Here is a 21,742-nt window from a genome sequence, read left to right as displayed (position 1 = left end):
ACTTTAAAGTATACTCACCGGGAGCTGTACTGATGAGTATACTTTGATTAGAAGAGTGCTCAGTGTGGAATATTCTGATAGGACTTAACACTGACATAGACATAGCCAGAAAAGAAAATGTTGAAATGTTCACACAACCTGGAAGTCTGGACTTGCATCCAGTTGTTCACACACTAGGATAAATGTCTAAATTGTGCTAGGAAAAAAAACCCTCCATGTAGCTCTGTATACAACATATCCGTGCGTGCTCAGTCATGTCCAACTCTTTGCTACCCCACGGACTGTAGCCCACCAGGCTCCTCTATCCATGGAATTTTCCAGGTAAACATACTGGACTGGGTTGCCATTTTCTACTCCTGGGGATCTTTCCCACCAAGGGATGGAACCCATGTCTTCCACACCTCTCCTGCATCTCCTGCATTGAAAGCAGACCTTTTACCACTGAGCCACTCTATGTAAATGGGCATTAATTAACCCCTTTCACAAGTGTCAGAGTATCAATTATATATTTACATACTTGGCTTTTTCTATGAAAGTAAAGGTTGTAAGACAGTCTTTATAGAAGGACTTATGTCTCCCCTAAATTCAATTGTTGAAGTCCTAAACCCCCGTGAGGCTGTATCTGAACTTACGACCTTGAGAGAGGTGGTTAAAGATGAATAACATGATGCAGGTGGGACTCTAATACAGCGTAACTAGCGTCCTCATGAGAAGAGGAAGAGACACCAGAGAGCCCTTTCTCTGTGAAAACCCAGAGGAGAGGCCCCATGAGGCCACAAGGCGAAGGCAGCTGCCTCCCAGCCAGGAGCAGAGTTCTCACCGGAAACCAACCCTAGCCCCTGCATCTTGGGTTTCAGGCCCCAGAACTGTGAGAAAATCAGTGTGTGTGGTCTAAGCCACACAGCCTGGTGTTTATTGCAGCAGCCTGAGAAGATCCCCAGGAGGAGGGCATGGCCACCCACTCCAGTATCCTTGTCTGGAGAATCCCATGGACAGAGGAGCCTGTCAGACTACAGTCCACGGAGTTGCAAAGAGTCGGACACAATTGAGCAACTAAGCACAGCACAGCACGAGCAAGCTAGTCAATAGTATAGCCCCGCAGAAAGTCAGGATAAGAAGCAAAGAGGAAGGCAGGTCTGAGCCAGGCCCTGAAAAATGAGTAGTACCTGGTCGTGTGTGGGGAGGAGAGAGGGCCCGTGGGGCCGTGGGAAGAGAGAGAGAGTGGATGCAGAGGATTTAAGATGCATCTGCATCCAGGGAATTTAGCAAAGTTTGGTCACAGAGTACATCGCATCCTGAGATGGCCCCCAAAGCAGTGATCTGAAGCAAATAGAATCTGAGTGTTGAAGGGATTCCAGGGAAGCAGAGTTGACCTGGAGAGCCTCTGCCTGTTTATAACCAGTGGAGCCATGCCCTCTTCTGTTTGTGGGAGACACTGAACCGTGCCCAGAGGACGCAGGCAAGGGAGAGAGGTCTAGAAGGAATAAGTGAGGTCAACTCCGGGTTTCACACACCATCGTCACATCATCTACCTGGTGAGGTCCTCACCTGGACTGGCTCCAGGTGGTGCAGGTTGTTAGAAACACTCGTGATTCAAGACTGTGGGAGGAGGAGGAAAGAGATATTTTGAATAACACAGTTGTTTTCTTCTTCCTTTTTTGCTCATTTTGCAGCTCTAGATCTATTCTCAACCACTTCATGCGTAGTTTCTGCCCTGGACCTTCCCCATATGTCAATTTCTTCTCCCTAAAGTATACAAATCAAACGCTTGTGATCCTATTAGAATCACACACTTATCATGCCATTTTGTTCCCCAGGTGAACTCTCTCTTCCTCAAAAAAGAAGCCTCCAGTTAGTAAATGACAAACCCTTCCTCTCCCCTGGTGGCATCCAGTATCAGACAGGAAGGTCGTTTTGGAGCAAACCTGGTGATGTAAGCCTGTTCTCTGAACACATCTTCTTGACCTCTCTTGTCCCTCCCTGCATGGCACGAGAGCCCAGGACTGCTTTCCAGGGCCCCCAGTCATTTTTCTCTCCCACTGCAGTCCCCAGGCTCTCATGGATCTGGCAGCTCTGAGGTCGCTGCTGGCAACAAAGGTACAGGGCCAACTCAGTCAGCTCCAAGGAGCTCATGTTCAGCTCAGAGCGGGAGTCACTAAACTGTTTTGCTGAGAATTGATCTGGGAAGTTGCCTTTAGTTCTTTGCAGTTTCATAAAACTCAAAGAAGAACTGAGGCCCCTGACTCAGGGCCTGTTGGTACCAAGATACCCTGGGTGGTGGGGGGTTTGGCCAGAGGCGGGGGGAGCATCTCAGGGTCCCTCGCTGTCCTCTTGCTTTAATCAGGTATCTCGGGGTTTGGGTGACTCCAGAATCCACAAGGCGTGTGGGGAAGAAGATTGGGGCTGAGAAAGAATGTGGGAGAAAGCCCGATGCTGTCTATGATTCAGGCAAAGTCAGGCTAGGAACATGGATTTTCTCCTGTGCCAAGGACCCACCTGCTGCCAGGAGACACAGAGCCACACAGCAGACGGTGCTGCAGCCCATGGCAGGAGGGGCAGAGCTGGGCAGGCATCTTCTTGCTCAGAGCTCTGATTCTCTGAGAGCTGGGGTTCTGGGCCTCCTTCCTCTGATTGGAGGAGAGGCAGTGACGTCACTGCTCTGATGTCATTGCCTCTGCAGGTTCTCATGAGCCTGGCCACCCCCCCCCCCACCCTTTCCAGGTCAGCTGATTCAGGAACCCTGCTCTGTCCTGCAAAGTCTCTTAGATGACATGTGAGCTGAATGTGCTAGTTAAGGCGAGGCTGGATTTAGGCCACATGCCCTTCCCCATGGTGCCTTTGCTTTTCCTTTGAGGCAGGTGTTTCTCTACCTGTCCCTGCCCCCTCCCAGCTCCATACCCTTCACTTTTCCTGCAACCTCAGAGGCTCCCTCAGCACTGCATATTTGAAGTTCATGGCTCCCAGCTGGGACAGCAAACCTGCACATTAGTGTCTATGCTATTAAGTCTTCTAGAGGAAAACAGCACCACATAATGCTGTTTTTTAACCCTCCTGGTCCCAGGCACTAGCTCTATCTGCTTGCTCTGCCCCAGAAACTTCTGGAGTTTGGCAGTCCACAGTGCCCCCATGAGACCTATGGGTGATAACCAAGACACTGACTTTGCCCTGAGATAATAATCATGGGATGTGTTTAAATTAGAAACTATTTCACTGTTTGCCTGTCGCAGTATGGTCTTTGTTTGGGGGGGGGGTGCTTTTGCTTTGTTTCTCCTAAAGTCACACACACACATACACACACATACAGATCATATACAAGCCAGCCCTAGATGATTTGTGATTTTGTATTTTAAGCAAAAAAGAAATGTGGCCATGAAAGAACTGTTTTGACTTCAAGCAGTTTTGATGAGGCGAATGGTACAAACCCGGCTTAGGTTAGGTGAGACACTAAACTTGGTTTTCTTTTCATGACTGCAGACAACTTACTCAAAGCAGACCACATAGGCCTTTTTGCAATGTTCCCACTAATCAGCTTACCCCAGAATAAGAAAATAATGCCCCTTGTTTCTGGAAAATCTCTTCTATCCTGTTTCTTTTAGAAATCCTCTTTTTGCCTCTGTTCGTTGATAATAATATTCATACAATGCCCATTTGCCCATATATGAGTAAATGTGTATAGATAAATGGTCATATTTCTCTAGACTTTTCTTTGATGCTAAAGTAGGAAATCAAATATCCTAACCTTCTGTAACTATTATGCCAGAAAGGATACTAATGGATTAATGCAGAATAACAAAATTAATAGAGGGATTTGGGAAAATAGAATCTAAGAAGGACTTATTTCCAGAGCCAGTATCTCCCATTGGAGATAATTTACTTCCAATCCATGTTTCTTTATATGTTTACATTGAATTACCTGTTACTTGGTCTTACACTGGAGTGGGTTGCCATTTCCTTCTCCAAGGCATGAAAATGAAAAGCGAAAGTGAAGTCGCTCAGTCTTGTCCGACTCTTCGTGACCCCATGGACTGCCTACCAGGCTCCTCCGCCCATGGGATTTTCCAGGCAAGAGCACTGGAGTGGGTTGCCATTGCCTTCTCCTAGATTGAATATAGATATTCTAATGAAATCTGTTTCTTGACTTTCCAAGTCTCAAGGCAACAAGCCCTCCAAGAACCATTGAGAAGAGATCCCTGATTCAGCCGCATGTGACACTGTTGGGCAGTGTATCAATGTCATCGATGGCCAGCTGATGTGCCAGCAAGCTAAGAGTGACCAGACCTCTTACAAGATCCACCCAGTGGAGGGAAATTCCACCCTGAGTGAATCTTCATGGATATGAGTCAGATCAAATTAACTCAAGCCCAGATGGCAGTGTCCTGTAATTGAATACTTTTTACCAATTTTGTGTACACATAACTCATTAAAAACCTTTCACAGTAGCATCATATGTGTCTTATGGAGTTTCTGATAGTAGATAAGGAGAAGGTTCTACACAAAATCATAGAAATATGAACAATCACTATAAATTACACTAAGGAAAGTGTATTTCTCTGCTTTATGGAACACTTGGCATCTTTTGGCATCAATTAGAAAAAATTGCAAGATTGCCAGTCAAAACTTAAGTATTTGAAGGAAAAAAACTCAGAAGATTGTTTAAGAGATGCCTGAGGCCCCACGATAAACAGTCATTATATTTCAGACAAGAGAAGCCCGACTGATATTGTAACAATGGACAAAATGCGGAGCCACTGGCTTCTGGATCCTTCTAAAATTGGAACCTAGAATCACCTAGGTTGCATCACCTGGCTCCTTCATTAGGGGAACCTGATGAGGCAAGAGGTAAATGTGAGCACTAGAGATTCATCAAAAATCAAGAGAATATTCTGGAAAGACTGAAGCTCTTTGGGGCTGGAATATGAGTAAGATAAGGGGTGAGTCCAGGTCAGCAGTGAGAAAAAATTGGTGAAAATAATTTTCATTTTGCTCTTGCCTGACCCCTTCTTCACTTTGAGACAATCTTACCTGCATTTTTATTGCAGAAATCAATAGCTGGGTATGAGATACCACTAAAGGACCAGAAAAAATAAAATTAACTGTACAATACGTAGCCCGAGAAATCGAGTTATTGAATTCAATGAATTAACAATTTAAAATAAGCATAACAAATATACTACATGAAGATCTGCAATATAAATAAGAATATAGAAGATGTTACCATGTAAGAAAATGTAAGGCCAATTAATAGGAATTCTTAACCTGCAGCCCACCTAGTGTATTTTATATCAGAGGTTCATGTTATCAAATTCTCTAAGAGAAGCCAATGTTTCATGTAAACACTAAGTTTTTGTTCCAGTAGGAACTAGTATATATCCATCTTTTCCTGAAATAATGACTCCTATCATCAAGGAACTTTTCCCCTTATTTTCCCCCAAAACAACATTTCAGCTAGTAATCCAGATAAGATCTGTGAAGCTCTCCTTTGAAAACTAAGTGAAATTTCCCAGAGCTTATAAATTCCAAAAAGTATGAAAATTCAAAGCCCTTCCAGGGGTTTCTGACCATGCCCATGGGATCTGCATTCCCCTGGTCTTCTCTAACCCTGTCACATTACCTGGCCAAAAAGCTAAGACTGCCTTTGATTTCCTCAAGAAAATTATGAAAACCCAATGAGTTTCATAGATGCTACTGGAGATGTGGGTGGTGCTGTATGGCAGGGGTCCCCCACCTCTGGGATCTAGCGCCTGATGATCTGATGTGGAGCTGATGTAATAATAGAAGGAATAAAGTGCACAAGAAATGAAGTGCACTTGAATCATCCTGAAAGCATCCCCCCACCCTCCATCTTTGAAAAATTGTCTTCCGTGAAACTGATCCTTGATGCCAGCAAGGTTGAGGACAGCTGCTTTAAAAGATCGACCGGTGACTCAGAAGTAAAGAATCTGCCTGTAATGCAGGAGACGTGGATTCGATCCCTGGGTTGGGAAGATCCCCTGGAGAAGGAAAGGGCAACCCACTCCAGTATTCTTGCCTGAGAAATCCCATGGACAGAGGAGTCCATGGGGTCACAAGAGTCGGACATGACTTAGCGACTAAACCACCACCACACTGCTAATTATGTCAAAATTATAGCCACTATACCAACCTTGCTTTTCAGTTTGCTTCCAACAGGTCTGTCTATTCACCTGAAGTACCCTTGCACCCTGTTCAACCCAAAGACCTCATCCTCCTCATAACCTGAAAAGAGCAAGGACCTGACCATCGGGGGGCTGTGAAGTGGACGGGACAGGGCCACGTGAGGTCTCGCTAAGCACACAGTCATCAGTGAACACAGCTGGGCTTAAGCCATGGATTTAGCACAACAATGTCAAACGACCGAGGAGAGCCTCCACAGTGCCTCCTCCTAATAAACTGGAAGTGTTTACATTGTCATCTGGGGCAGGAAGCTTCCAGTAATTTCCTGGATTTTTTTTTTTTCACCTCCATCTTCTCTGGAGCCCTCCAGGTTTCCTGTGTGGTATTTCCCACTGGTTGTAGTGCTGGTCACAGCTCCTTTAAATCACCATATTTCATTTCCCCACCATTCTACTTTTTTTCCAGCACAAACTGAAGCAACTAGAACTCACCTTCCTGGTGAGAAGCTAAGTGGTATCACCACTTGGGAAAATAGTGTACTCACTTTTATAAAGTGAAATAAGTACTTATCATACCACCCAGCATGCCCACTCCGAGGTATTTACCCAAGAAAAATGAAAGTATATGTCCACATAAAAGCATTATAATCAGAACACTGCATATTGCCCCTTTATACACACAGACAAAATCTAGAACAATGTAAGTGTTCAGCAGCGTGTAAATGAATATAGAAATTGTGGTGAAAGTGAAGTCAGTCAGTCGTGTCTGACTCTTTGCGACCCCATGGACTATACAGTCCATGAAATCCTCCAGGCCAGAACACTGGAGTGGGTAGCCTTTCCCTTCTTTAGGGGATCTTCCCAACCTAGGGATCGAGCCCAAGTCTCTTGCTTTGCAGACAGATTCTTTACCAGCTGAGCCACTAGGGAAGCCCTGGCAGATATATAACTCCTTGCTAAAAACTAGCAAGGGGGGCACTCTTTCTGTCCCCTTCTAATGTCTATGTCAGAAGCTTTCTCTATCCCTTTTATACTTTAATAAAACTTTATTACACAAAAGCCTTGAGTGATCAAGCTCGTCTCCGGCCTGGATCAAAATCCTCTCCTCCGGAGGTCATGAATCCCAACGTAGCTCATGGCACACAGACGCAAACTTTCAGTCTCTCCAGGCCATTGTTCAGGAACCCTCAGGTCTTAGCCTCTGAGAAGTCAGTCCTGTCTTCACCCATCAGGTTCAGAGCAAGCAGCTCTGGGCATAGGATGCCCTATGCATGTTTGCTCTTGCCGAGTCTGTCCTCTGTGGTGACATTCTTGTTGGACCAGATCCCTGAAAGCCCAAGAGCATGAGGTCACATACAAAGGGCCAAAGGACCTCTCTATGCTGGCCAGCAGTGTCCCACGGTGCTTCTGCCTTGTCTACCTTCTGTCCCAGAACATCCTTCTCCCACCAGTACTCACTCTGCTGTTGAGATCCTTTGTCTTCTGGAAAGTTCCCAGTTGGAGGTTCCTGAATATTCCTTTGCAATTCTCCCCTCTCCTCTCCAGTAAGCCAGTCTCCACTCAAAGACAGAAGGAAGGCATGTTTTGCAAAATAGGAAATAACACAAACAGAGAGCAGAAGAGAATCCAGAGGTTGCCCTGTAGGCTCTCCAGGTCATTCATTGGCCAGGTCAGTCCCATTGCTGGGGGCCATGGCCATATTCTGTGGTGCCTGGGAGCCTTTCCTGAATACCACAGCCCCAGATGTCCTGTGCAACATGTCTTCTTCTGCAAATTAAAGCTGATTTTGACCTGTGCAAATGGAAAGCAGCTTCAGCCTCCCAAACCTCCACCCCCATCCACTGCAGCCTTGAGCAGGGCAAAGAGATGCTGTGGAGTTTGTGAAAGGGCAGGAAATATCTCTGTGAGGCTGTGGGCGAGCTGCTGGCACAGAGGAACACAGCCTAGTCCCCTAGCTGTGCGGGCTGCATCTTCAGAATGAGGTACACGCCATCGGGCATCTCAGCTGAGAAGAAATCCTCCATAAAGTGTGCCTTTTCTGAAGGCTCTTTGTCGTAGATGGACATCAGAAACTCCATGCCCTTTCCCGGGGTCTGTCAGTACCAGTAGAGGTACAAATGACCAGGCATAGGGTCACACCTCATGTCACCTCCCATCCCATCTGTGTGATGTAGTGGCGAGGGCTCTGGCTGACACCAGGTACCAAGTGTCCTGTGGGAGGGCACAGAGGCCAGGAAGAGAATGAGGCAAAGGTGTGGAACTGCCTTTAGGTCAAGGGAACGGGATGGGAGTTTCCCACACACCTCTAGGACGCACTTACTCCCAGGAGACCAAGGATCACCCGGCAGAAGAGCCTGCTGTCCATGGTGGGGTCTGGCAGGGCTGAAGCCACTGCCAGTCAGGCATCTGGTCCTTAGCAGCCCCAGGGAGGAGATCCTGTGATGACGTCACAGTCCTGGGCAGCACCCACAGGCTCAGGAGTGCCCCCACAGGAGGGAGCCTTAGTGCCCATGGACATGTGATGCTCTTAGGACTGGCCCTTGTGTGTCCTGAGGGGTGCAGACTCCCAGCCCCCAAGCTGCAGAGGGACCCTGGGAGAATACAGGCTTCAGGACACCTAGGCCCGGTGTGAAGATCCCAACAGAAGGGTGGGACCCACTCCCCTCTCTGACGGCCAATTCAGAGCCACAATCTGGGGGCATGGACTCTGCACGGCATAGTTCTGAGCCTAATGATGAAAACATGGGGGATGAAGAGACCAAAGGGAACAAAACAAAAAGAATAACCCTACAAGTGTCACTGTGGAGAGGAAATGTAGTGAGAAGTTGAGACGGGAAACCTGGAAGGACATTTCAGTGCGAGGGAGGGAGAGCAGGTAAGGAGGTAAGCACCCAGCCCAGCATGCCAGCCCTCAGCGAGGGGTGCAGGAGCCTGGTGGCTGCCTGAGGGGTTGAGAGCAAGGGCCTGTGCAGATGTGGGACTTTGATCAGGGTAGGGCTCAGGTTCTAGCCTTGAGTGGGAACAGGACAAATCAGAGAACAGATGAGCTGGATTACAGGATAAGAGAACAGGTGAAGACAGAGGACACATTTCTCAACCTGCTTCCCAAAGCAGGTTGGGTCTCTCGCTGTCCTTTGTGGGGACTCCACCCTGGGACCCTTGCTGGGGAGTCCTTCTCTGATTCCCAAAGTTCCGTGCTGTTCGGCCATGGGAGACCACAGCCTTGGCTGCAGGGGTTCCTGAAAAGGAGAGGCACAGAAGCCAAGCACCTGCTGAGCTCCCAGCAATGCACCCCCCTACAGGGCAGCGGCAACCTTCTTATCCTCTGAGCCCATGTAGGGCATGAGTCCTGAGGTGCTGGCATTTGTTTAGAGGATCCTGGGGGTGCTGGTGTTTGTTTGGAGGATCCATGTGAAACCTTAAGCCAAACCATCCACTTTATAGCAGGCTTGTTTATTTCACAATAAGCAAGGCATTAAAATACTAGATCGGGATGTGTTTATCTTTTAACTATTTTCCAGGGCATTGTCACACGCAGCTTTAAAAAAAAAAAAAATCCCCACATTCTAAAGACTCTAGAATAGAATAGAGACTTTAGAATAGAATAGAGTCACCGTGTGGATTGACTTGGCCAGAGGTGTTATGGTTTGGAGCTCTATCAGGGGTCCCTATCCATGGAGGGCCCTCTGCAGGAAAGAGAAGGGAGCCTTTGTGTAGATGGCAGACAGCTCACCCTCCAGGACGCAGGGCTCTCTGCCAGCCCTGGGCTGTGGGTATGTGCAACCCCGAGGGTGGAAGATACGGGGTTCAGCAAAGACAACCCCAAACACAAAGTCCTGCTCCGAAACATCAGGAGGCCGCTGCCTGTTCTCACTGCCTGCTGTGAGCAATGATCCAAGGACATCAGACTCTATGGCTGATATGACAGGGTGTGAAGACCAGAAGAGACAGAAGAAGAAAGGAATCAAGCCTGAAGGGTTAAGGCTGGAGTGGAAGAGAGGCCAGTGAGGGGCTGAGCCCTTGAACAAGCAGCCAGGAGGGTGAACTGGAGAACAGCGATCCCAACAGGATCGGGGGTCCATGGTCCTCAAGGGCAGGAATGGACAGAGACCCTGGAGAGAGAACGAGGTGCTTTGAAGAAGGTCTGAGCATATCTGGAGCTGGGATCTGGGCTGAGATTAGGGTCTAGCTTGGATGGAAGGGGAAGTCGAAGAAAAAGCACCTTTTAGAAGGAGGGTAGGTAGGACTGCTGTGGCCAGAGGGCCAAGGGTCTTACGAAAGGGTTCCCAGAGGATCAAAGCGATTGGGAAAAGCAGATGAAGAAACTGCTTAAACTTGAATGGCTTGGCACAGTCTTTCTCAGGACGAGCCCGGCATACACTGTTGATGTCTGGGAAGAAACTCTTCACCGCCTTGCCACGTGACCCCACAGACAGGGCTATGGTCTGATGGGAAATGCCAAACCAAGACTTGGATGGCCCCCACGGCTTCCTGTCTGGACCCTGGAGGTTTGTGCACAGGAAGGAATTGCCTCTGCAGGGCTGTGTCTCTACTGCTGGCGCAGAGATAGACGGCGGAGTCCTGTGGTTTCAGGGCGTTCAGGTCCAGGCGGCACTGAGAGCTGTCTGGGCATTCAGACCAGAAGCGGCTTGGAACACTCTCATTTCCAGTGAGTTTCTGGTAGTTGTGGATAAACATGAGCTCTGGCGGCTTCTGGGCGCTCTGTTTATACCAGTACATAGCATTATGTCCCAGATGTTGTTCACATGTCAAAGATTTCTTGTCCGTCATTCCCATGACTAGGTATTTTGGTATCTGAGTGATCCCAGGGTCCGCGGAGATGGCTGGGAGGAAAGGACAGAATTCAGACAAAGGCCAGAGGGAAGGGTGTTGCTGCAGCCACAGGGAAATGGTTTGGTGTCCGGGGACAGCCCGTGTGAACTCCAGACTCACCTATGCCCAGGAGACAGAGGACCACACAGCAGAGCTGCCTGAAGCCCATAGTGGATCAGGGTCAAGGTGGGTGCCCTGGGTGTGTGTGTGGGGTGGGGTGGGCGGTGGGTGGGCTCTGGCCTCCTCGGCCTTGGTTGGCGGTTTTGTCTGTGACATCAGCGTCCCTGTCAGTTTCCCCAGTGCCTAGGGATGTTTCTTCTTCCCCTTTTCATGCCTTATATAGATTCTGACAGAAGGTAGATTTGAATCCACTGGGCTGGGATAGTCCTCTGACAGTGAGCTCTTTGGCTATTAGCTGCTCTCCTCATTATATAGATTCTCCCCCTGTCCCGCTCCCTTCCAAGAGCTGCTCTCAGACAAACTATATCCCCTTCAAGACATCTTCTTCCCTGCTCAGTCAGGCAGGACAACATTCAAAACACCATTTCTCTCAGTGTCTCAACTCCAATACTTTGGCCATCTGATGCGAAGAGCTGACTCGTTGGAAAAGACCCTGATGCTGGGAGAGATTGAAGGCAGGAGGAGAAGGGGACGACAGAAGATGAGATGCTAGGATGGCATCCCCGACTCGGAACATGAGTTGGAACAAACTCCAGGAGTTAGTGAAGGACAGGGAAGTCTGGCGTGCTGCAGTCCATGGGGTCGCAAAGAGTCCCATACGACTGAGCGACTGAACAACTAACTCCCTGGAGCGCCTTTGCCCAGCTGTGTGGAGGGAGGAGAACCGAAAGGCCATAGGCCTGTTCTGGACCTGTGCCCGTCATTAAAAGGCACGATACCCTGATGCCAGCCAGGACCAGACCCTGGGAAGAGTGCTGCGAGGGCCATACAGGAGATAAGCCAGTCTTTGTGCCTGTTAAGGGGCTGCCCTTGTGGCTCAGCTGATGAAGAATCCGCCTGCAATGCGGGAGACTCGGGTTCAATCCCTGGGTGGGAAGATCCCCTGGAGAAAGGAAAGGCTCCCCACTCCAGTATTCTGGCCTGGAGAATTCCATGGACTGTATAGTCCCCGGGGTGGCAAGGAGTCGGACACGACTGAGCGACTTTCACTTCACTTGTGCCTGTATTCAGGGTACAGGGCTTGGCTGGGCTTAAAGCAAACAGGCTGCCACAAGAAAAGAGCACAAGGCAAACGGATCTCAGTTTGAAAATGACTTCGATGTCTTTGAGAAGTCTACAAATGACGCACCCTACTGATAAAAACGATGGAAGGCCAACTCCCTGCTCCCTTCTTCACCACTGCGCCCCCTCCCCCACGGCCTCGGCCCCTCCCCCACCAGCCGCGGCGTTTCAGCGGAACCAGAGCGCCTCCCAGTGGGCAAAGCAGCACATTCTCCAGATCGCAGGCCTCTGACCCCCACAGCGCCAGCAGCCCAGATCTATCATCAGTTCCACAGACCAGGAGCTTCCGTGATAGATACGAGGCTCCAGGGAATCACGAATAAGAAAGAAGCACCTGAAACAACCAAAACAGTCGGCAACAGTACCATCCATCCACGTAACTAGGGCATTCCAAGTTTTACCCAACAGACATCAGTTATGTCTGGATCCCTAGGTGTGAACAAAATGCAGTCCTGCAGCTCCTACCCAGGTCCCTGTAGAGCTTATAGGCCATCTTGATTTGTTCAGTGAATACTCACTGAGCAACAGCTAGGAGCAAGCACAAAACATCAACACATTCACTCCTGGAATTTCATTGTGATGGGGTATTTACGCCGGTGGCTCAGATGGTAACGAATCTGCCTTCAATGCAGGAGACCCGGGCTCGATCTCTGCATCGGGAAGACCCCGGAGAAGGGCATGGTAAGCCACTCCAGTGTTCTGGCCTGGAGAATTCGTGGACAGAGGAGCCTGGTGGGCTTCAGTCTGTGGGGTCACAAAGAGTGGGACAGGACTGAGCGATTAACACACACGCACACTTCCGCTTTTAGTCACGGACAACCACTAGGGACTCTAATGTATCTCATATGAAGTTTGAGAAATGCGCCAGTGTTTCAGTATTTAATCACTTCATGCACGTGACAGCATATTTACAGTTGCTGCAGCTGCTACAACACAGGAACTGAGCCGAAATGATCTCCAAAGCCCTGTGCATGGCTAGCATGTTAGACACCAAACCAGGCCCATAGGCTGTCCAGACAGCTTTCCGACCCGGGACTAGCTTAGATGACCCAAGGTGAGTCACTCTGTGTTGTTGCTGTTTGAAGACACTCAGCTGGAAGACAGTGGCCTGTCCCAGTTAGAGAGAGAGAGAGACATTGGTGAACAAGCTGTGAGTCCCACGGAGACCCCAGGAGGACCAAGCACTGGTAATAATGAGCCTGCACGCTAGGGCTCCCTAAGAGGATTGTGTGTGTGTGTGCTAAGTCACTTCAGTCGTGTTTGACTCTTTGCCACCCCATGGGCTGTAGCTCACCAGGCTCCTCTGTCCATGGGATTCTCCAGGCAAGAATACTGGAGTGGGTTGCCATGCCCTCCTCCAGGGGATCTTCCTGACCCAGTGATCGAACCCATGACTCTGATGTCTCCTGCATTGGCAGGTGGATTCTTTACCACTAATACCACTTGGGAAGCCCCTAAGAGTATTTGCTCCTAGCAAATGCCACAATCAGATCTGCCAGGATAAAACCAGAGCCTCTCCTCTATATCATCCAGAAGACCCCTCCACATCCCCTTCATAATCTTTAAAGCAAAATATTTCTGTTGTTTTCTAATGGTACATCCCACCTGGACTCTATCTCCCTTCTGATGCATTCTGCTACCAGCGTTCCTATACCAAAATATGTTGATCGAGTTATCTCGCTTAAGGTAGGACCACTGTCTAGCTCCTGCCAAGAGATTAGTGGTGAAAGTCCTTTCCACATCCTTAATACCCTGCATCATCTGGGTACTTCCTGATCTCCAGGAAGCTTCAAATATGACACTCAATCAGAATTGGGATGAATGGCCCTGTGTTCCTTCTTGGAAGAAGGAAGTCTGCAGTGGACAAGTCTGCCTTGGCCGGTGCTTCTGGCTCACCCTTTCTAGGTCACCCATTGTTGGGCTGCACCCTGCAGGCCTGCAAGCTCTATGGTCGTCCAGGACAGTAAAGAATGAGTCCAGAGACAGTGATAGAGACATCAGTGGTTTACTGGACAGGAGATCATACACAAAGGGTGCTGGAGCAACACCCCATCGTGCACAGGCAGGACATGGCAGCAGTCTTAGCTACTCGGGGAGGACGCTACCGTTTATAGGGGAATTGATGTCAGGTGGGCGCATCAGTTGCAGGGACCAAGCACTATAATTAGGAGGATTGGAGAGTCATGTGAGTGGAGCACGGCCTGGCCAAGTAGAGGGTGTTCAGAGAACAAGAGAACAGCCATCTTAAGTGGCCTGACCATACACCTGTCACCGTGGACATTCCTGCTTCTCCAAATCTTTTTTCCATTAAACAGTGAACTCATTGATAATCTGAATTTCCTTTTGGTCTTAGAAACTTTTATCTTCACCTCCTTCTCCTTTTGACTTTTGCTCATCAAGCATTCTTTGCGAATAGTGTGTTTTCAGTCAGAACAATGTGCTCTGCAGTATGTACAGCAGAGGAGGGCAAGGAATGGCTTCTCCCTTCAGTTAAGATCTTCAGGGCATGGGACAGGGTCCTTTCTTGTTTATGGAGTCCTGAATGTTCTGGAGAATTTTAATTCCGCTTCTCTGCTCCAGCTGAGAAGTACAATTCTGTAAGGCTTTTGTGGGTCTAACTGTAGAACAACATGCGGTGTGCTCCAGGCTGCCCTGCAGATGGAAACTCTCGGGGAGCCTTGAGCTGGGTGAACGCATAGTCCCACAGGTTTCCTGCCTAGGCCAGGGGCTTTGTGCACGAGCAGGCAGTGACTCTGCAGGGCTGTGTCTTAGCTGCTGGCACAGAAATACACGGCAGAGTCGCCTGGCTCCAGGGAGTCGATGTGAAGGTTTAAATGAGCTTTGTCGGGAGACTGCGGTGAGAAACGACTTGGCACTGTTTCATTTTCAATGAGTAGCTTATTATTGTAGCTAAACATAGCCTTCAGCAATTTCTTGGAGTCCTGCTTATACCAGTACATACTATCATGGTTCAGCTTTTGCTCACATTCTAGGGACGTCTTAGTTCCCATCTGTGTGAGGAGATATTTTGGAGTCTGGAAAACCCCTGTGCCCCAGGTACCTGAGAAAGAAAGAAACAGAACTCAGATAAGTCCCAGGAAATAGCCAGGCTTTGGAGGCTTGATGGGTGGACTTAGAGACTCAAAGAGGGATCCAGCCGCCTGGACCCGGGACTCACCTACTCCTAGGAGCCCGAGGACCACACAGCAGAGGAGCCTGGAGTCCATGGGGGAGCCCTGGCCCAGGACGCTGGTCCTCAGTGGTAAGAAGACCAGGCTGCCATGCTCACTGCCCTCCCAGGGGCTGGGCCTGTGACGTCACAGCCCAGAGTGACTTCCTCATCCTCAGGCCTCCTCTAACCTGCCCCCCTCCTTCTCCATGGTTACACTCGCTGTGTGCAAAGCGAGGTTCATTTCTATTCCTTTCAAAGGAGTTTGGGATTCCTAGGGATACTATGAGTACGGTGAGCAAGTGGCCTCAAGGATGCTTCTCTGATGGTCATTCTGTGCCAGCAACTGCCTCCTTCCTCTCTCCCTGCCCCAGGACCTGGCCACCTCCTTCTTGGTAACCCATGCCATGTCCCTCTCTGAGTCAGGCTGGTTTCCTTTCTCTGGATCTTCTGCTTCTCCATCACAATAATGCAGGACAACCCCACTCACATCTTGGCTCCCTTGAATGTGTGGTTTATGCTAATTATTTCGGTTACCATCAAGAGACTGACTCTGAGGTCTCCCCGAGAACCAGCTGCAGACCACACACAATCATGCATTGCTCTTAGTTAGGAGCACACTCTGCTGATGAGCCTTTGAGAGGAATAAACGGAAGCCCTATTCCCAGTGATATTCTCTGTTAGAGAGGCGGAGCCACGAGCGGAATAGAGGGAAATAAGAATTCAGCACGTGACCAGAACTTGAGATTAGAGAGGAGAATAATAACACGAAGTTGGGAAAATCTAAACAGGGTGATATTACTGCCCTTGCTTTGTCTATAGGTCACGTTCCCTTTTGGTACAAAGTTTACAGCTCAATAGGGATTCCCAGGTGGCTCAGAGGTAAAGAATCCTCCTGCCAGTGCAGGAGTTGCCAGAGACACAGGTTCGATCCCTGGGTCGGAAAGATCCCCACCTCCCCCAGGGGGCAATGGCAACCCACTCCAATGTTCTTGCCTGGGAAATCCCATGGATGGAGGAGCCTGGTGGGGTAGAGTCCCTGGAGTTGCAACACGACTGGGCACACAAAGCATGCATTAAAGCTCAAAACCCAGCCCAGTGTTTCTCAGCCTCCATGCTATTGACACACTGCAAGGATAATGCTTGGCTGTGGGCTGTGGGGTGTTTAGCTGCACCGCTGGTCTCTCTGCCTTGCCTGCCTGTAGCACTCCCCACCCTTGTTGTGACAGCGAAAACTTCCCAGACTGTGGCATCACCCCCATTGAGAACCTGTACTGTGTGCTCAGCCGTGTTCGATTCTTTGCCACTCCAAGGACTGTAGCCCGCCAGGCTCTTCTGTTCATGGAATTCTCTGGGCAAGAATACAGAAGCAGGTTGCCACTTCCTGCTCCATTAAGAACCTCCCTCCCTTTTTTCTTTCTCAGGGTCCTTGCCCTCCTCCAACAGCCTCTGGGTTTCCATGGGGCTGCAGCGCCTCCTAGCGGTCAGAAGTGTGTAGTTCTCAGATCTCGGTGCTCCTGGGACTCCCTCTCCCGCAGCCCTGAGTAGTATCTGTCAGCAAGGACCCTGAGTAAAACCAGGGCACCAAGCGCCATGGACGTTTCACACACACAGACACACAAGTGCACAACGTATAGCAACACTGTCAGCTACTAGTGAAAGACCTCCAGAGACAGACCCAGTGGTTCATTTGATTTTCATTGAGCGCAGAACAAGCACTAGACTCGTAATAGTGAACAAAACAGAAATGACCTCTGTCCCGGAAAGCAAGCTTTCTTTGTTGCCATCGTTGAATCGTTGCTTAGTGCAAAGCCGGAGTAAGACAGTATTCTCCTCTCATGATGTTTATCTTCTGATGGCAAAAAGAAATTTACAGATTACCCTAGACCAGAAACATAAAATATATTTTATAGTTGTTAGAAATATAATCAGTATTAATACAGTTAAATACTGTCCTGAACGTGGCTTCCCATTTTTTCATCTATGAAACAATGGGCTGTAATAAATAATGTCTAAGTCTCTGTCTGGTTTTAAAATTGTATGATCCTAACCAGGGGCAATGGCACCCCACTCCAGTACTCTTGCCTGGAAAATCCCATGGACGGAGGAGCCTGGTAGGCTGCAGTCCATGGGGTCGCTAGGAGTCGGACAGGACTGAGCGACTTCACTTTCGCTTTTCACTTTCATGCATTGGAGAAGGAAATGGCAACCCATTCCAGTGTTCTTGCCTGGAGAATCCCAGAGACAGGGGAGCCTGGTGGGCTGCCGTCTCTGGGGTCGCACAGAGTCGGACACGACTGAAGTGACTTAGCAGCAGCAGCAGCAACCAGGGGCAGCCCTAGAGGTTTGTTGCTGATGGCTCTTATACATCCGCTTCCCTGGGGTGGTTCAGATGGTAAAGAATCTGCCTGCAATGCGAGAGACCTAGGTTCAGTCACTGGGTTGGGAAAATCCCCTGGAGAAAGGAACTGCTGCCCACTCCCGTATTCTTGGCTTGAGAATTCCGTGGACAGAGGAGCCTGGTGGGTCATGGTCCATGGGGTCACGAAGAGTTGGACAGGACTGAGCAACTAACACACCACCAACCAGGGGCAGCACGAAATGTTTATTGGCCGGTGGCTCTCACGCATCCGATATCCCGGGTACCTACCTGATTATATCACACGACTCACCTGTGAAGCTACTCAAAGAAAAGAGGGAAGGGAAGAAGGGAGAGAGAAGAAAGGAGAGATGGAAAGAAGAGTCAAAAATGAAACTGACAGGAAGCTACATATGTTAGTGATTCTGACCATAGAAGTGACGGTCATTTAAAAAATGATGAATGAAAATCACTCAGTCCTGTCCGATTCTTTGTGACCCCATGGACTATACAGTCCATGGAATTCTCCAGGCCAGAGTACTGGAGTGGGGAGCCTTTCCCTTCCCCAGGGGATCTTCCCAACCCAGGGATTGAACCCAGATCTCCTGCATTGCAGGCAGGTTCTTTACCAACTGAGCCACAAGGGAAGCCCTCTTCTTAAAAAGTAGATTTCAAATGAATTATTTACATTAGCGTTTCATGCACATACTCTTGAAAAATCAGGTGCAAATCATCCAAAGAGATACCAGAAGAAAACTGATGGAAAGAAACATGGCTTGCATGAGCTATGTCAGTTCTGTTTATTGTTTTCTGTTTTTCACGGGAGAGTTTGAAAGCACTGTTTTTCCCATTGTCTTTCAATAATTGCCCAAAGGAATGAGGGGAACAAAGAAATAGCTTCTTTGTGCTTCTTTTCTGATAGGTCCAGTTAAATCAAAGGAGAAGCCTCTGCAGGGAGAATGGGGGGCTAATGCTGGGATATCTGGGAAGTGCGAGGGTTTAATTACAGCGAGAAAGTAAACAAGGGAAGAAAATACAGTAATTTTAGCTTGAAGATCATTTTATCCACAAAAAGGTTAAGAGTCATAGGACTCTGGTGATGAGGCAGAAGACTGGAGAAAAGTAGAGCAAAAAAGAAACAGGCTGAAACGATATCAGGATGTGTGTTTTGGACATTGGCCATATTTTTGGCTGTCTGATATTTAAACTCCTTCTCATGTTTGGGCAGTTTCCTAGAGTTTGGGTGTTAGTGGGAAAAGCCATGTATTAGAATGTTTTGAAAGTTAAACCCTCCTCCCATTCTAGAACCAAAACTTCCACCCCGGTCTCTGCTTTCTATGACTTTCACAGTAGCAGGATTTCTCCTGACAGAACTGTCCCTTTTCACCACTTCTCTAAAAAGGTGGTGGGGTAGGTGGGACTGAGCTGTGTGCTCTGGCAGAGTGGGATGGGAGGAAAAATCTCGTGATCCCAATTCTGTCGAATTTAGTTACCTGAGCACAGAGTTCCATGAAGATTTCAGTGTCATCAAATTTCATCTCTTACTTTACTGGTGCTCAAAATTAGTTTCTTAGGTTTGTGAGGTTGACAAAGACCATGGTTTACCTTCCATTCTACTCACCTGGCTGCTAGCTGTTGGTGGCTCTGACCTTGAAAAGAAATCTCCTTTCTTATTGACAAAAATACAAAAGTCAATGTACATGTTAACTCCTGCAGGTGGACCAAAGGCCATTGGTTTTCTAAATGAAAATCCAGATTACAACCAGATGGAACAGTCTGCACCTTTCACCTAATAAGCTAATGCCACTTACCTATTTAGCCTTTGAAATCTCATCTAACTTAAGATATTTACATTTACTATTTCTATTATTATATGGATCACAAATGTTTAAGCATTAGGTCTTTGAAAGTAATACAGACAACAATTGACAAATATTAAACACAATACCATGATGTGAAGGTATTACTTATTACATTTCAAAAATGAGTAGATGTCACCTTATTTTTGCTTTAAAGGAAGACGATGTAGATGTTTTGCTGGGGTGGGAGTGAGGAAGGTCCAGAGGACCCTGAATTCTCAACCCCTAAGTCAAAGGTAGTCACTCTGAATATCAATATTGAGCTTAGGGGTGTGTGCTCTTGTATTTTATAATGTTTATAACTTTCAACAGATTTTAAAAGTAGCTTATAATAAGTTAAAAAATTAGATTTGAGCATGGACAAATGAGTTGGCTCAAATCTAAATTTCTTATTATGAAACAGAAGCCTTCAGTTAAAACAAAGTGAAAAGTTATATTTAGATCTATCTCTTGGATGTCTGTCTCTTCTATCTCTAGGCTTTTGGCATCAACTGTTTTCATGTGTGGGCAATTCTAGGTTCCAGGCATCACTGTTGACAGAGATTGAAGTCCAGGAGAAAGGTTGTTGCTGATATTTTAATGAAACCATTTTATCAGACCCTGGAGTGTGATTTCCTGTCATTGCTCCCAGCTCTCTTGTTCCAGGAAGGAGGAGGAACACCCATTAGAGGGGTATGAATAAAGCCCTTTTAACTGTAACCCCCTGATACTCTGGAGTGTCAGATGGGGCTCCAGGTCCCCTTCTGCCTCATAAATAGGTGTTGACTATCCTAGGTGATGACTATCTCTTCAAGATCCCCAGGAAAACTCTGGCTGCCAGGCTCACCACTTGAGCTCCCGAAGCCCACACCTCTCCTGTTCCTCTCTGACCTGGCTCTGCACCTGCACCCACACCTGCCTGAGGGCTGCCTCCACCCCACCTCACACCCCTCTCCTTTATACTCCTTCTAGGCAGGCTCACAGGCACCAAGTCTGGCAGTCCAGGCTCTTTACTGGGGCAAAAACACCTGCAGATCAACCCAAAGTCAATAGTGTGTGTTTAACCCCTCACCTTTCAGCACTGACTCACAGCCTCTGCAAACCAGGTTCTCCTGTGTTGTGAACAAACCTGGACTCTCTCTTAACCCTCTCCCATCCAGGGATTTCTCTCAACCTTCTTTCTTCTCCCTGAATTTCAGGATGGTCTCCCTTGTAACCAAAGGGAAAACTCAGTTCTTCTCTCCTGGACCAAAACCAGAAGGCAGTAAGAGGTCCTAGGTGCCTGCAATCAGAAGGTTCAGATTAACCCCAGGCCCTTCCATCTCAGACTGACTTCTCAATATAGATTAGGCTTATGGTTAGAAAAACAGGAGCTCTGGAGATTTTGCAGCATTTTGTATGTACCGATATATAGAGTCATGTCTCAGACGTTGTTCAAACTTTAGTTTCCTTTACTCCACATCACTATCACCAGGTGTTTAGGGATCTGGGTCATTCCATTGTCCAAAGGGCCTGTGAGAGTGATAAACCACGTTCAGAGAGTCTCCTAAGGTGACTCCATGAGCAAAGCCAGAAGTCCAAAGACAAAAATGTCCCACCTGTTCCCAGGTCTCACCTGCTCCAGGAGACAAAGGACCACACAGCAGAGGAGCCCAGAGCCCTCGTCAGCTCAGACAGGATGGGACCCGGTGTCTCCCTGCCAGGGTTCCTGTCCTCTGAGTGCGTTTCCCTGGTCCTGGGAGGATTTGCTTGGGGAGACACTGCCCTTGCTAGTTTCTACAGCTCACGTTTCCTCTTTCCCTCTCAGGCTTTGCGCCTCAAGAGGTGGGTTGGGACTACTTTGGCGGGACTGAGTATACCCAGGCAGGGTCAGAGGAATAGATTCACCACCCAAACCCCCAAGAAGAGGAGTGCCAGCCTCAGAGGGGTGAGAAGAAGGCAGTAAGTTGGGCTCGGGGGTGAAAATTTGGCTTCAGAATGGGAAAACTGAACACTTTCCTAAGGAGTTAGGATACTAAGTGGGTAATGACACAAAAACAAGAGAAACCCATTTACTGGAGATGATGTATCAAATGAGGACTTGGTCACAAGGAAATGGTGACAACCAAGATCCTCAAGCAGAGAGGAAATAAGAGCCCAGGAGGGTGATTGGCCAATGTTACTTGATGCT

At 48.2% G+C, this 21,742-nt stretch overlaps 1 gene segment (V, D, J or C); it reads right to left on the bottom strand.

Moving 5' to 3' along the window:
- Positions 1–10,106: 10,106 nt before the first annotated feature.
- LOC123466065 lies at positions 10,107–11,164 on the bottom strand. The segment is given in 2 exon segments: positions 10,107–10,975; positions 11,085–11,164. Coding segments are annotated over 2 exon segments (534 nt in total).
- Positions 11,165–21,742: the final 10,578 nt, after the last annotated feature.

Source organism: Bubalus bubalis, chromosome 8 (assembly GCF_019923935.1).
Source record: "Bubalus bubalis isolate 160015118507 breed Murrah chromosome 8, NDDB_SH_1, whole genome shotgun sequence".
NCBI classification, from domain to species: domain Eukaryota; kingdom Metazoa; phylum Chordata; class Mammalia; order Artiodactyla; family Bovidae; genus Bubalus; species Bubalus bubalis.
This window is presented reverse-complemented; position numbering and strand designations above follow the sequence as displayed.